Source organism: Triticum dicoccoides, chromosome 4B (genome assembly GCF_002162155.2).
Source record: "Triticum dicoccoides isolate Atlit2015 ecotype Zavitan chromosome 4B, WEW_v2.0, whole genome shotgun sequence".
NCBI classification, from domain to species: domain Eukaryota; kingdom Viridiplantae; phylum Streptophyta; class Magnoliopsida; order Poales; family Poaceae; genus Triticum; species Triticum dicoccoides.
Window position 1 is genome coordinate 121,574,193 of NC_041387.1, and position 16,298 is coordinate 121,590,490.

A 16,298-nucleotide genomic window follows, 5' to 3' on the forward strand; every position below is an offset into this window, starting at 1 on the left:
AGGGAGAGGGGGTCATTGTTGCATGTTCATCATTAACTTGGAACTTTTTCTCGATCCTCTAATCCTGTTGCATGTCCTTTTTGACACACAAATGTGTCTGGCCTAGTTGCAAGTCCATTTTGTACACCCATGTTCGACACGGTTTTATGCTAAACAAGAAAAGTTAAATACTTTTGTTAGTACTAAAGATAAGTAAGAAATATATGGATCAAGCTTTTTTTTCTCCCTCTCTTACGTGGCTAAGCCCTACAATTCATTTTTGAATTTAAATGTTTTTTGTTATGCGTGGGATACGCAGGGAAGAAAGCATGTCATCACACCGGTGCGTGCATTAGTTGATCCTTAGATGAGCGTTGCATGTGCATGCATGTCATTGTACGTGCTAGTACATGCAAATATCCAAGGACCAAGGTATAAAAGGCAGCATGACGATTAGTGCATACAAATACACACTAGAAAACTAAAAAGGTACACCGTACACTAAAAAAGTTCAGTTTTGTTAAAAGAAATGTTAATTGTATATTAAAAAATTCATCCTACACTAAAAGGATCATTTTGTATAACATAAATGTTCCGAATATTCAAAACATGTGCCCATTTTCAAAATTTGTTCACAAATTCAAAAAATGTTTATGTTTTCATAAAAAACGTTATGTTTTCATAAAATGTTCAGGAAATTCCAAAAATCTTCCCATTTTTAAAAAAAATTTGTTTGTTTTTGAGAAAGTGTTGAGGTTTCAGAAAATATTCGAATTTTTCAAAAAAATCCCATTTAAATAAACTTTTGGAGATTTAAAAAATTGTTCATGTTTTCAAAAAATATGTTTTACAAAATGTTCGGATTTACAAATATTATTCATAATTTTTTTTAAATCAGCATTTCTAAATTGTTCAAATTTTTTCAATAAATATTTCAAAAAATGGTTTCAAATCTAACGCTGATGTGAGTCCTTAAATATTTGTGATGATCAATTGTCACAAACATCCATTTGTTCTTCTGGCAATAAGACACGTCAAGAGTCGGAGCTTGGGAAATCAATTCCTGCTTAACCGTCCTTACCTTTCATACGACTTTTTTTGTTTTTTCTAAATGAAACAGCGCCCTTACAAAATTTTCTCGTGTGCTACAAGCCAGCGCACTTAAGGTGTGTTTGGTAGCATATATGGACCTAGCCTAGTTGTTCTCCTCTCATACATGCTGAGTGTAAACATGCTGAGTCCATGCAGTTGTTGTTGTTTGGCAGCGATGTATGCGCTAAGACATGCTGAGCAGAGACTTTGTTTGCCAGCCTGCATGTGTTCAGACATGCTGAACAATTTCAAATTCTAATTTTCTGAATGATGAACAAAATTGAAACAACATGAAAACAAATTTAAACATATTTTCATAATTTAAACAAAATTCGAAATACTAAAGATTTTTCAAAATTATTTAAAATTTAAAATTCTGAACATATTTAAAATTCTGAACTTTTGAAAATTTGAACAAATTTTGAATATTTTATAAATTTTTTTGAAATTCTGTTTTTTTCCAAAATTCAAAAACTTTTGATTTTTCTAAATTCTGAACCTTTTTAAATTTTTGAAAACATTTATTGAAAGTTCAAACAAAATTTGAAATACAGAACAATTTTTTGAAAATTAAAACAATTTTGAAATTTTAAACATTTTCAAAAAATTGAAATTCTGAACGATTTCGAAATTTAAACAATTTTTGTAATTCTAAATATTTTTCAGAAATTTGAACAAATTTTGAAATTATGAACATTTTTTTGAAAATATAAACATATCTGAACGCGATCCGGTGGATGGGGACGAGGGTTAGGGCCAGCATGGCTGCCTTCATGCACCCTGTTTGGGGTGCATGAGATGAGCATGGTTGAGAGCCCTTTTATGCATGAGATGGGCATAGCTCAGGTGAGCCCGTGCACCCTACCAAACAAGCAAAAGTGGATCGGATTGGGAACTTTTGCCCTCATACACCCTACCAAACACACCCTTAGGTGCTTAGCTGTGTACCGGCCTAGTCGTTGACGCACCTAGCTTGTTTAGCACCAAAGGACAAACTTGGCTGGACAACCATCAAACAAAGAAAAAAAATCGAACCAGCGAGAAAAAGTTGTCAATGAGAGGCCCACGACATCATGTTAGATGTGAGATATTATCTCGCATCTAGATGTAAGATAGACGGGCCCATTTTTTGAAAACCCAAAGATTTTTTGAATTGTTTAACAAACTAGCCTTATAGACAAAAGGATACGACTCAAAAGGGTGTGTTGCATTTGTATACAACTATGAGATTTCAAAAAAAGGCGGGGAACTAACCCAATGGGTTGGGAACTAAAAATCATATAAATTATGTTTTTTAAAAAGACGCATGCAAACTTGGGTCCCTCCATCGCTTGTATATATTTTTTAAAAATGGGTCGAAGATGGGCTTGCAACTGAGATATTTGAAAAAATGGTTGGGCCAAAAAATAAAAAAATAAACAATGTTGAGAAGCTAAAAAAGGCAAAAGGAAAAGAAAAAGTGGGGCTAGTAATTATAAGGGTCGGTGCTCACAATTTGCATATTAAAGATGGAATTGTACCTGGGATAAAAAGTGGTGGCTCACCCAGTTGCAAGTTGACGTGAACTTGTAATTGCGACAAAAAAAACTTGAAGCCCAGTGGCAAGTTAGTAGTGGAATTGCAACTGGGGTGCAGAATAAAAAAATGGACAACCTACTTGCAAAAACAAGGATTGTCTTGTAACTAAGGCAACTAAAAAGGTCAAAAAAGCCTGATTGCAAGTAGAGGGTGTACTTACAACTAGGAGTGTTGAATAAAAAGGGCGCAGTGCTAGAGTGTAAGCCGATGGTGGACTTGCAAACTGAGGCGACAATAGAAACTTCGAGCCCATTTGCGAGTTGATGGTGGACTTACAACTTGGATGAAAACAAACTACGGGCCCAGACACGAGCCAAGGATGGACGGTGGACTTGCAACTATGACAACTATACAAAACTACGACACCAGTTGCGAGTCGAGCATGGAGTTGCCACTGGGACAACTACAAGCCTGGTTGCGAGTTGAGAGTGGGGTTGCAATTGGGATAAAACAAACTATGGACTTAGTTACGAGTCGAGGATAGACTTGCAACTGGGACAACTACACAAAACAATGATACCCGTTGTGAGTTGATGTTAGACTTGCAACTGGGATGAAAACAAACTACAGACCCAGTTGCGAGTCGGAGGGTGGATTTGCAGTTGAGACAACAACAAAACTATGGGCCTAGTTGCAAGTTCAGAGTGGACTTGCAACTGAGACAACTACTAAACTACGAGTCCAATTGCGAGCCAAGGGTGAGCTTGCAACTGAGGAGAAACAAACTACAGGCCCAGCTATGAGTCAAGGCAGATTTGCAACTAGGAAAACTACGTAAAACTAATATACCATTCGCGAGTTGAGGGTGAATTTGCAACTGGGACCAAAACAAAATACAAGCCCAGTTGTGAGTCGAGCCTGGACTTGCAACTAGGATGGACAATAAAACATATACCCAATTGTGGTCGAGGGTGGACTTACAACTGGGACAACTATGAGCCCATTTTGCAAGTTGAGAGTGAATTTGCAACTGGGACAACTACGAAATTATGAGCCCAGTTGTGAGTCAAAGATCGACTTGGAACTAGGATAAAACAAACTATGGATCGAGTTGCGAGTCAAGGGTGAAACTGCAACTGAGGTGAAAAACAAGACAGAAGCTCTAGTTGAGAGTCAAGGTTGCGTTTGCAACTCGAACAACCACGAAGCCAATTACAAGATGAACATGCAACTTGATCGGACGAATTGTGTCCTTCTCACCAAGAACATAAAAAACCAAGTGGACACAACAGACAAATAACACAACACACACGAAAACGGTCAGCCCAAGGTACAAAGGTCACAACCAACCCACCCATAACAACGTTATAATGTTGAGCATTAGCGAAGACAAAAGGTATTGTTAAAAGGATGAAAAACATATGCATAAAAGATGCTTAAACCGCATTATGAAATGATGAATAGCTGAATGTGCATGTGCTATCATTTCTCTTTTCCGAAAAAAGGAAACAATGTAGCCGAAACAAAACACAAGTGGACACATCTTCTTGTGGAGTCAAAAGAGAGAGCACATGTGGCCCACACAGGAGGTGACCAACGCCACATTCCAACAAACAGAAAAACATAAAATGCAACCCAACAAGCACACTTCGCGAGGACGAGGATCTCCTATGAGCGTGACCATGCAGCGCGACTTCACGAGGACAATGCACACAAATATTGGCAATCAGATTGTACAGTTTAAAACTTAGATGTGACATAACTAAAAATCATCTAGTTGAAATTTATAGCAAAAATGAGAAATCTGACGTCAGATTTTTAGGCATCGCAAATCAAACATCTTTTATGAAAATTTATATTGGCGCAAGGAAGGCAAATTTAGTTTGAAAGCAGGACAATTTCCTGACAAAAAAATAAATCAAGACGGATTTACAATGCTCGCCAACTAATGTTGCCATCCTCGATGAACATAATGTGCCATGAAAAACATTCGGTTTGCCACGCCAGAAAATCTGAAGTTCACTGAATATTCATCTCTTAAAACGATTAATTTTATCTTAAGCACCAATATTTACTTGTGTAGCACACCCGCTTCACCTATGCTGTAAAAAGCAAACACCGGTGCCTAAGTAAAAACTGGACAAACACAGCTTTAGGCCTTGGGAACCTCTCCTAAGTACTTCCTCTGTCCCAAAATAAGTGTCTTAACTTTGTACTAGCTCTAGTACAAATTTATACTAAGCTCAAGACACTTATTTTAGGACGGAGGGAGTATCTTCCACTGTGCCCTAAAAGAAATATCTTCCATCCTACCAGGCCTAAAGCTTGTTGCATTGTACTGTACTATATGATCTTCGTAGCTACAGTTACTACCAAAACGCTAGAACACCATGTGGAGATTGGGCACGGTTCGGCTACTCCATCGTCCTGGGCACCTGCGTCACGGGCTGACTGCTGTTCCCGTTCCCACCCCCCGTCGTCGCATCGTTCAAAGCGCCCTGCGTCACGCTCCCGACAGGCGCCGCGGGAAAAGCGGGAGCACGCACGCCCGGATGAAACGGCGGGCGTCCTTGGAACCGCCCCGGCGCGGGCGGGCGGGGCCGCTTGGCGATGGGCCGGCCTTGGACCGGGCGGGGAGCGAGAGCGAACGGACGTGCGAAGTCGCGCGGAAGGAAGCGGAAGTGCTGCCTGGCGAGCGGGCGTTCCTGGAACGGGGGCAACGGTCGTTCCTGGAGCGGGAGCGGCGCCGACGGGCGTCTCCGCAGCGCGTGCGGGGGCAGCTCGCCTATGGCCACCAGGTACTCGGCGGCGAGGCGGCCGGCCTCCATGAGCACCTCCTCCCTCCTTTGCGGCGTCATCTGCTGCTGCTGCGGCGGCGGCGGCGGCGGCGGCTGGCGGTAGGGCGGAGCATTGGGCCCGTCGCGGAAGCCGGCCCACCCGCCGTTGCCGCCGTACGCGCCGGATGGGGCCGTACTGGGACGCGGGTCGTAGTAGCCTCCGTTCTGCATCTCTCGATCGATCTTGGTCGCCGAGTGCAGAGCTCGGTTAATTTGAAGCGACGCAGACGACGATACGATCCAACTCGACGCGAGGTTAGCGTCGCTACGAGGGCCCATGGTGATTTAAAAGGCGCGCATAAAGATGAGCCGGGTCGGGCTCGGATAGTCGAGTACGAGCCGGTGACGGGTTGGAGAAGTTGAATCTTGCGCAACGTGAACACTTTCAACTCCTACCCGTAGCTGGAGTATGCAGAATTGCAGAGGTCCCCGATGCACGCGTGCAATTTTTGGGTTATTCAGCACATCCAGTCAGGCAACAGTGGACAAGGGGGAAAACTGTACTAGTGGTTTTGCTTTCTAAACAGAAATAACTGGAGTATAAGCTTGAGAAAGCGAAACATCTTTTCAACACAACCACTCAAGTGCAAAATCAGATCAAACTCCCTGAACTCATCGAATGCGCAAACACCAGACCAATCTTGCAGGTTGAACAGGACAAGCATCAACATTTTCCCTCTATAAATGACAAACAATGACACCGTATTCGCTGGTTCACCCTCGATGTTTCGAAACAAATTGTGGTGCCAGTGTGACAGACAACATACATTGTTACTTTGTGCACATTCTATCTCCAACAAAGTTCACCATAAAAAAGAGTGTTGTTAAGACACATTTTCATGGGATATATGATATATCTACCAGTTAAAACATCACTATTTTGCATCAGGTACCGACGACCTCTGACAATCTACGTACCTTCTTCCCGGTATCTTTTCCGGAAGCCACACTCAGCACCAGAGCTATTTGGGTCTCTCCAGACCAACTTGCTTTGCTTCTCCTTCCCGTATGTTGCAAATGAAAGTTTCTGCACAAACTCAGCCAGATTAATTTATGCATATGAAACACTAGCCGTTTTATAATTATGACATCAGAGTCTGTTTGCATATACCTGTCTGGCTCTCGTGTCAATGGGAGTCCACGATGGATATATGGACGGCTCTATCCTGTTTCCGTGACTTACACTTGGTTGCATCTTGAAATCTTTTCTTGCTCTATGGGTATGTGCTTTAGTTCCTTCTCTGGCTTTCTCATAATGCCGAGTCCCAACAGGTGGGCTCCGGTTCCTCAAAGGAGCGTCTCCATCTCCTCGGTATCTGAAGGATCCAATAAGTGGAGGATTTATGATCTTAGCGGCCCCATCCCTCATCCTTGAGTTTGACATCATTGCTGATGTATTACATCTTGATCTCTCCTCACGTGCTCTTCTTTTTTCGTTCATTTGCCTGAGATAATCAATTTCCCAGCTTGAGCCATGTGGAGTTGCATGAAAGCCGGAATGCTGTTTCAGAAAAGCAAGTGAACTTCCTGGATCATGCATTATTTCCTCTCTTGGCTCATGATATCTGCTGCCCACATCATTTCTGCAAGAGGTTGAGGCAATATCCCCATGTACATGACCCTTCTGCATTATTTCCTCTGTTGGCTCATGATATCTGCTGCCCACATCATTTCTGCAAGAGGTTGAGGCAATACCCCCATGTACATGACCCTTCCAAGTGTCATGTGCACCTCCTGAAATGTCCCAGTAACCAGTATCATCGTTGATCTCTAATGCAGATGGAAATACTGGATGACTGTAAGCTTTGCTGAATGATGGTCCGCTTGCGGGAAAAGAGCTTTCCATAGGTTCTTTACCCCCTGATTCCGGTTGCCAAGAGAAGTCGTATGTGTCCACCATATTGTTAACCCTTCTTCGGTTATATTCCCTCGTATCTGCAGTAAATCCATTGCTGATGTGATCACCCATGATCTGATTGCCAATTATTGCCTCAATATCGTGCTTTCTTGGCAGACAAGAGACCCCTTCACCTCCCCTACTCAAACTTTGATCGAACATAAAGACCTCTGGGAGCTGAGGCGTTGCATCCTCCGCGTCGGAGAACCTCCTCAACTTAGGCTGTGGGAATACATTGTTATGTTCTACATAATCACCAGGCAATTGGTTTAGAGGATCCGGATGGAGGGGATCACTAGTTGGTACTGCAAAAACTTGAGAGGCGCACCTTTTCCTTTTACTTGGAGACTGCAACAATGCACTACAGATGTCTGAATCTACAGAAGAGCCTTCAGTCATCACAGACCTAGATTCACCTAGCTCACCGAATTTGCACAAAGCATTGAACAGAGAAATGCTCTGCGGGGACAACAGATACTTCTCAACAGCCTGTATACGACGCTCATGTGACCAACTGAGGAACTCCACAAGGCTGCTTCCACAAGAAAGCATACTGTATGCAGACAAGGGATTGATTGAAGGGAATTTTGTGAGAAATGATTCAGCCAAGCTTTCTGATTCAGGTATATCTGGAGAAGGAGCTTTATTCAACATGTTCACATTCCTAATGCAACTGAGAACTATCTCATCTGTTAACTTGGGTGTGCATGAGAAGAATATCTGCACGTTCATCATCAGACTAGCAGCTGCAGCATATAGAGAATCAGATGACTCCATTACAGCAGAAAGAGAGTGAGGTTCACCTTCAAAGACCTGCAAAAGTAGAAGCAACGAAACTGTTCAGTAATTGCAGACATAACTCAAAGACAGGTATACCATGATAACCCTATCAGGTAAAAGCAAATATCTCAGGAGTTCAAAACCAATTACCATTATACAACCACAGAAACAGAAGCTAATTGACATCAGAATGTTGGTCGCAATGATCTCCACAAAATTTGTTATACTAGATGTCTCTGCCGATGCTGTTAATTCATTGCTCCCAAAGATTTTTGTCTCAAACCATACTAGGCAAGCTGCAGTACTGAGTATTAGGTCCACAGGAAGATCAACGTCTCGTTCCACAACCTGCATTCCTCCTTTCTCCAAAGATAGGATCTGCTGATAAGATGATCTCCGAGAGAAAAGCATATTCTTTCCATGACTTCCAGTATTTACAACAATCGCCGGGGTGGATAATCTTCCTGGAGTGAGGCGGCCAACTTTTACACCGGAAGGCAAGTCGGTACCAGATAGATTGTCTTGTGGGGCCTTTATCACATTTGCAGATACAGAAGAGGTAGAGCTGCTCTTCTCAACTGCAGGCACAAAATGTTGTGAATGGAGGATAGTTCTTTTGCTCAACATTTCCTCTCTGTGCCGCTGTTCAGCTGTAGGAACAAAATTATGAGCATCAACAAACTCTTTCTCCAAATTTTCTTGTTTGAGCAGTTGATCATCTGCAGGCAATTTTTTTGTTGAATCAGCAGTGCTATATTTGCACAGATTTTCCTGCCGTACTTGCAACTGATTAGTTGCTGGTATAAAGTTCAATGAATCAACAATACGCATCTTGTTCATCTTCTCTTGCAGATCTTTCTGAAGTGCATGCAAAACCGTATCCTGCACATAATCAGGACGGATCTTATTTCTTCATAGGCATTTATGTTTTGAGAGGAGATCATTTACTGCCCCATCAACCATTGGTAGCATCCATAATGAGGGTCTCAAAAAAAATTCTGAACAATTCAAATGCAATGTACACCATCCACAAGATCTGACATGTAAAGCCCATGCTCAACAAAACTATGCAGCCACTGAAAACTTGAGTTAAGTGACCTATAATTGTTTGAATATTTCCAGTTGCTTATTTCTGCAAATTTTAGTGAGATATGCCAAAAAAAAGGTTGCATTATTTTGTAATCATCTACTCCTTTCGTTCCAAAATATTTTAGTTCTAGGTTTGTATTAAGTCAAACATCTTTAAGTTTGACCAAATCTGTTGAAAAATATACCAACATCTATAACGCCAAATTAATTTGATTAGATTCATCATAAAATATGTTTTCATATTATATATATTTGAATTTTAATATTAAAATATTTTTCTATATACATGGTCAAACTTAAAGAAGTTTGACTTAGGACAAACCTAATGACAAGAACAACAAAGTCTTTAGTCCCAAACAAGTTGGGGAAGGCTAGAGCTGAAACCCATAAGATCTTGCAACCAACTCATGGTTCTGGCACATAGATAGCAAGCTTCCATGCATCCCTATCCATGGCTAGTTCTTTGGTGATACGGACTCCTCCCATGTGTTTGGTCTACCCCAACCTCTCTTGACATTATTAGCACGCTTTAGCCGTCCACTTAGGACAAACCTTGAACTTCAAATTTTTTGGAATGGAGGTAGTCAATTTTCTGTTCTGGTCTGGAACTGACTAGAGAGTATAGAGTTTATCCAGAAGAAAACTGAATTTCGTCGGATACTAGAATTACTGAACTAAACAACAACCAATGAGTATCCTTTCATATTTAACATGTGCATGGTAAAACAGTAGTAATTCCAAACAGCTTGACCAACATATGGTAAAATGAAAACAGCAATAAGTTCCTAACATCATGACTAACATATGAAGATCGAACTAATGCAAGTGTGAAGAAGTAATCGATAATCACCAGTGTGGCTCTCAACTCCTGGTCAGTAGGGTTGTCCTCAACAACTGCAACCGAAGGATCTTCAACATCCACTTTGACATAGAGGAAATGCAGTTGTGGAAAACTATCTAAATTAGGAGCCAGAGACAACAAGGTAGATAATTTATCTGGACCTCCGTATTCCAGTACGATGCCAAACTCACTGAAAGGGAATGAAGCTGGAATGTTCCTTCAAAATTGAGACCAAAATAAAATATAATGAATAATTGATAACAGTCACACTAAAATCATGATGCGTGTAGAAAGAAAAACATCTACCTAGAAATACAAATGAACTCAGCTACAAATTTTTGGGAGGGCAGTTTAATCATCAATGGGAAAAAATGCATAGGAAAAACAGAAGCCTCAAAAGTATTTAGGGAGGGCAGTTTAATCATCAATGGGAACAGAGAATGCAAGATGGCTTGATAAGGACCAAGGGATAGATCCTTCTGAAAAATACAAATCCTTTTAGAAATATGCTTCTAGAGTTGTAAATTCTGTAATCTGTCTAATCAGTTAGAAACGAAAGTCAACAAACAATTGGGCATGAACTTTTATACAACGCATACATGTGTTTGCTCACAAAAAATGAAAACAAATCTAGTCTTGGTTCCAGTGAAGTTCAAATGTTGCGAAGAATTCAGCCTGTTCAAAACTATAACCATTATTTGTGGTTTCTTGTAAATAAATCGTCCTGACATTTGGATTTTTTGTAAGCATCCGACAAGAAAAACAAGTGGAGTGCAATGCAACAACAAAAGAGCTGATTTGATTCTATACTTATATGAATTTCCTCTTGGTGGTTTACTCATTCTGTATGCTAATTGGGGACATTTTGGTAGTGCTCTCATGAATTTTTTCATAAAGATTGAGTAGCTTAGTCCAAGAACCAGATTATTTGCTTCTAGAAGTAACTTGGTTTGTAGTAAACACTGTAAAACAAGAACTGGAGCAGATAACTGGCATGATTTGTTTATCATGCGTACTTACTTATTATCTAGCAGAATGCAGTCTGATTTCGGCAATCCTCTGAGCACCCAAGTTGTAGGGTTTGGCTTGTCCACCGGATCTAAATAAGCTGCAGCAGGGTCTTTTCCTAGCTCAACAAATGTCATCTTAATCGAAGTTAATTTTTGACCCAATGGCAGCCAGAAAGCTGTATCAGCAACTATAAGGATCTGTTGGCTGGTGTGTGTATTAGATCTCAGGATCATTTCAATGTCATGCAATGATGGGTGAGAGTCAATCTGATGCTTCTCAGCTTTCGACAGTGCTTCACCAATGAAACTATGAATATTTCTTAACCTCTCAGGAATATTTTCAAAGCTTCCAATCAGGTTGCTTATGTACAGATGGCCAGCATGCAAACCAAAGAAACATAGATAATATGCAGCCTGTTTTAATCCATAGAGTACAATGAGTTCCATCTTATCTTCATGTTTACAGTGATTATCAAAGCCATTTGAACCATCTCCAGTTATCAGTCCAAGAAGCTTCTGCTTCGAAATGCTTAAATGCCCATCCGAGAAAGTATGCCTCAAATATGCACTTTCTTGCAAAGCAGTTGTATAGCTTCTATGGATGTGTTTGATAAGGGCTCGGATAGAATCTGAGAGGCTGACAGGATGAATTTCTATGAGCTTGTCAACTTTAGGCCTGCTTGGAAAAGAAGTTGCTTGTTCATTTAAAGTAGGGATATCTAAAGTAGAAATATTTTCATCATTAGTTCCTCTCTTGGTGCCGCTTCTGACATTCAAGTAGAAATTTATGTCACTGGATTGTGACATTGACTCGAATAAGGAAGCTGCCTTTCCTGAACTTGGCTTTTCCATGTGGCCGTGGCCTCCAGTATCACTTTCTTGTCTGTATTTTTGAGCTGTTTCCACTACAGGAGGTGGATCATGAGGTAGAGGGGTAGGCACATAAATATTGTTCTGTTTGTCCTCATCTTGGTGTTTTGCACTTGTCCAAAAATACTCAAGAAAATCAAAACCAAGTGCCGATGTCTGCTGACAATTGACTTGCATCTCAGAATTTAACTGGCAACTTTTTACCTCCTCAACCATGCTTGCATAGGTAGAGGATATCTCCCGGTTGCATGGAACTTCCAATAAAAGATGCCAGTCCAAATAAATTCTGTCGGCTGCAGAGAGTGAATGAGTTTTCAGGGAGCAAAGTACTTCTCCCATGGAGGGGACCATAGACCTCAGTGTCATATCATCATCAGATAAAATAGGTGTAGGTAGTGATCTGAATGTATCATCAACCAGCACCAACTCAGAGCTAACTACTGATTCATAGAAACGCCTTGCTGGATTGAAGTCGTCTTTGAATATTTCATCAGATGTATTCAGCTCAGCTGCATCTGACTGAACAAGCATTTTGAAGAGATCCTCTGAAGGGAAATCAATGATCTGTGCTTCTTCTAAAAGAACTGAGCAAGGCAAATCTGAAAAGGTGCCATCAGGCTTGAGAGGGTATAATGCTGAGTTTCTCTCAAGTAGAAGATTATCATTGATCCTCACAAGATCCATTTCTACTGCAGCCCTAACCGTTATTGGTTTATCTGCTTGATAGTCTGCACATGGGACATCTTTGGAAACAAAGGCCAACATGTCCATATCAGTTGATCTTGAGAACTCAGTTGAGTTCAACGCTGGATGCTGAACTTGTGCTTCACCCAAATGTTCAACAAGGTTATGAAAAATATTAGACATCTCTGCCTTAGTGGGACACCCATTAAGCTCCCAAGAATGCCTATGAACCTCCAGTAGTGGTATTGTTACACCACAATCTAATGCTGCAATCTCTAAAAGGTTAATATTCCTTGCAGACAAATGTTCCTCATCATTATGCTTCACAGGGATTTTCTCTACTTGATAAATTGAATCCGCAAGTTCGGTTGGATAGCTTAATGTCATCTCAGTGTCAATATCAATGAACTCCTACGAGAAATTAAAACAGAAGATGGGACTGTGAGCAAACTGTATTACTCCCTCCGATCCACATTAATTGCCGCAGATTTAGTACAAAGTTAGTACAATTTTTACTAAGTCTGCGACAGTTAATATGGATCGGAGGGAGTAATAAATATCATGATGCTTTGAGTTAAGAAAACACAAGGGAAGTGAACCGATAACATACTAATCACTAATTGGTGGGTGCAAGCAACTTCAACTGCTATGCATAACAGATATGACTTCATGGTAATCACAGATATTGTTATATATAGTGCAGAACAGTGTCGAGATGGATATAAAGTTTTACTTTTGAAGCAACTGTGGATACAGAAGGTACAAGGGAAACCTGCTTCACACCATTACGTATGTAACTGTAACAGTACGCAGTAAAAGGAACAGCAGTATCACAAGTTCACAGCCATTAAATTATAAGCACAATATCTTGATCTGCCTCTTATAACTAACTGCAGCTCCAAGCACAACATAGATTCTGCAACAATAGACTGGTAACTGCTTGAAATTTTGATGAGATGATGTAAAGTACCAAGTGGATTTTCGCATCTGGAACACCAAACAATAAGATGACACCATCACCAGACTCGTCACCACCAAAGGATGCAACGTGTCCTTCCAAAATCTTAAGTAACACAAAAACAACAAACCTTGAGCCATAACAATGAAATCACAGGAAACTTGACCGCATCAATGAACGAAGCTTACCTGAGGGAGATCGACCTCTACAACCTCAAATATGTGCTCCTTCAGCAGTTCCCATCTCTAACATCACCACATGCAGAAACCAGTAAATCACACAGTAATCTCCTACGGAACAGTCACAACACAAAGGAACAGCATAGGGACAAACTTCAGTCACCTTCGTGTCAGTGGAGGTCCCCAATCTATCTGACCTGGATCCGTCTCCCTTCCCATCCTTCTCGCGGCTAATCTCGTCCAATCCCTTCAATAAACACAAAATTGTTCACAAATGTTACCCGAAGAGAAGAGGGAAACCACGAATGCACGGAATACAAGCATAAAAGCTTCACTCACATCAGGGATTTTGAATGCAACAGACTCCCTCAAGCTAAAACCCTTGCGATACCCGCCCCTGTCGTAGAGGAAATCATCCAATCCCTGCGTGAAGCATGCAGGCCGTTGCAATTCACAAATGCCGCACGAATTGTCTCACGGAGTAACCAAATTAACTAGTAAAACCATACGAAGCGCCTCCAATCCGAGCTACTTCGACCAAACCAACACGAATAGAAAACGCGAACCACCGTAGGAAAGCTGACTCACCTCGTCGGCGGCGGGGATAGCCGGTGCGGGAAGGGCCTGCGGAATAACGGCCGCGAGGAACTCAGATAGCGCGGAGGATATGGGGAGAGAGTCGAGATCGTCGCCCGGGATGCTGACTGCGGGGAGGTCGGCCGCGGCGGGGAAAGGGAGGGGGAACGGGAAATGCGGATCGGGCGGAAGCGAGGGGACGGGGAGAGGAGGGAAGCGCAAGGACGCTAGGGTTAGGGCTTGATCCGAACAGGAGGCCGCCGACGGCGGGGAGAAGTAGTCGGCAGCGAGGAAGCGAGTCCGCATTGGGAGGAGGGGAACGAAGAAGTGGGAGGAGGAAGACGAGTGATTTTGGTTTGAAATGTCGAGGCGCGTTTGAATCTCGTTGCGTTGTTGCTATGGTGCTCTGGCCGGGGGCTTTGGATGTTGTTTCAACGTGGCAATGAGTATCCACGGCCCGCGAACCCCACGGGTAAAAACTCTAGGATGATGTTGGGCCCCGGTCGCATCCTAGCCGTCAGATCGGTCCGTCTTGAACCGTTGGATCTTTACCTAACCAGGTCGTCTTGTTTCTCTCGCGAGCGCGTACGAGAAAAGGAACCCCGTCTCGCCGGCAGCATGCGTTCTCCCTCGTCGCTGCCCTCCTCGTCTCCGGTCGCCGCCCTCGCCGGTCGTCTTCGCCGGCCGCCCTGGTCGCCGGTCCCAACCCTCGGCGGCCGTCCTCGTCATCGGCTTCGCCCATGCAATGGCCCACCCATGCGGTTGTAGCTTCCGTAGCAACCGTTGTAGCTCCGGTGGCGAAGACCGGAGCTCAAATGTGTGCTCGTCGACGCTCATCCCCCGCTTGCAACAAAAAAATGAGTGCTGGGGGAGATGCCCAGTGCTGCAACCGACGACGGAAAAAGCTACAATCGCTGATGGAAAAAGCTTCAACCGACTATGAACAAAGTTTCAACTCATACGACGGAAAACTATGAACGACCAAAGAAAAGTTGCAGCAGGTGACAAAAAAAGGTTCATGTGGCGACGAAAAAAGCTTCATCCGACGGTGAAAAAAGCTTCAACTATGGAGTCGTAAGCCATGGACGACAAACGAAAAGCTACAACCGGCACTGAAAAAAGCTTCAAATTTATTGTCTTAGCTATGAACCCCGCGACGACGATGACGTCGTTTTGCTGCAACCATAGTTGGTTTTGCTACAACCGGCGTTGGAATTTGCTACAACCATTTTAACAGCTACTTTGCTGCTGCTCCGCCGAGCTCCCACGCCCGCCCATGGCCATCGTCGTTGCGGTGCCGTTCCGTGAGGGAAAAGGTTCAACGGTTGCAGCTTCGTGTGTGGTCGATTGCAGCTCAGGCGTGCTCAGGTCCGACGAGGCAGGTAGAGCTCCGGTGGCGCGGATCCGAGCAGATCCGACCGAGGGCGTCCAGATCGGCTGATTCCCGTTGCCGGGGCGTCCTGGAAGGCCTGCAGGCGGGATGGTAACAATAGGGGCTTGAGAACGAAGCAGAGAAGGAGACAGAGATGAGCGACAAGAGAGGAAAAAAGAGAAGGAGAAGGATAGGAGGGACGTATATCGTGCGGGCCCTTTGACCGCATGGCGCTTGCGTGGACGCGTGACCGGCCGAGCGCTCAACCGGCGCGCCGTTCGCAAACGTTTGCCAAAACTCTATTAGGGTAAGGGTTTAAAAAAATCATGAATTTATAAATGGGAAAAAATTATACTCATCAAATAAGCCGGGTACGCGTAAGAGAAGGTAATACCCATATCCGCATACAGGAATGCAACCGCTAGCTTCGACCCAAAATCTCCTCCCCTTATCCATGTACATGATCTTGTTTAAATGTGTTGATTTTGTTTTGTGAACTTATAATTTTGTATCTGATTTTGTTGATCTTATTATATAGTCTTCTTCATTTGATCATTTCGAATTAGAGGCGGTAGATGTAACTCCAATAAAAGAAAATTAGAGAAAATTATGTCCT

The 16,298-nt window shown here is 42.6% G+C and overlaps 1 protein-coding gene across 1 annotated transcript; it reads right to left on the bottom strand.

Moving 5' to 3' along the window:
* Nucleotides 1–6,025: 6,025 nt before the first annotated feature.
* LOC119295389 (protein SHORTAGE IN CHIASMATA 1 homolog) lies at nucleotides 6,026–14,689 on the bottom strand. The gene is made up of 10 exons (XM_037573809.1): nucleotides 14,323–14,689; nucleotides 14,074–14,157; nucleotides 13,898–13,981; nucleotides 13,744–13,800; nucleotides 13,568–13,660; nucleotides 11,054–13,008; nucleotides 10,043–10,250; nucleotides 8,254–8,985; nucleotides 6,538–8,136; nucleotides 6,026–6,453 (listed from the first exon to the last, which is right to left on the bottom strand). Exons 1-10 carry the CDS (start codon nucleotides 14,614–14,616, stop codon nucleotides 6,337–6,339), a joined length of 5,223 nt encoding a protein of 1,740 aa, XP_037429706.1. The 5' UTR covers nucleotides 14,617–14,689; the 3' UTR covers nucleotides 6,026–6,336.
* Between the last annotated feature and the right edge of the window lie 1,609 nt (nucleotides 14,690–16,298).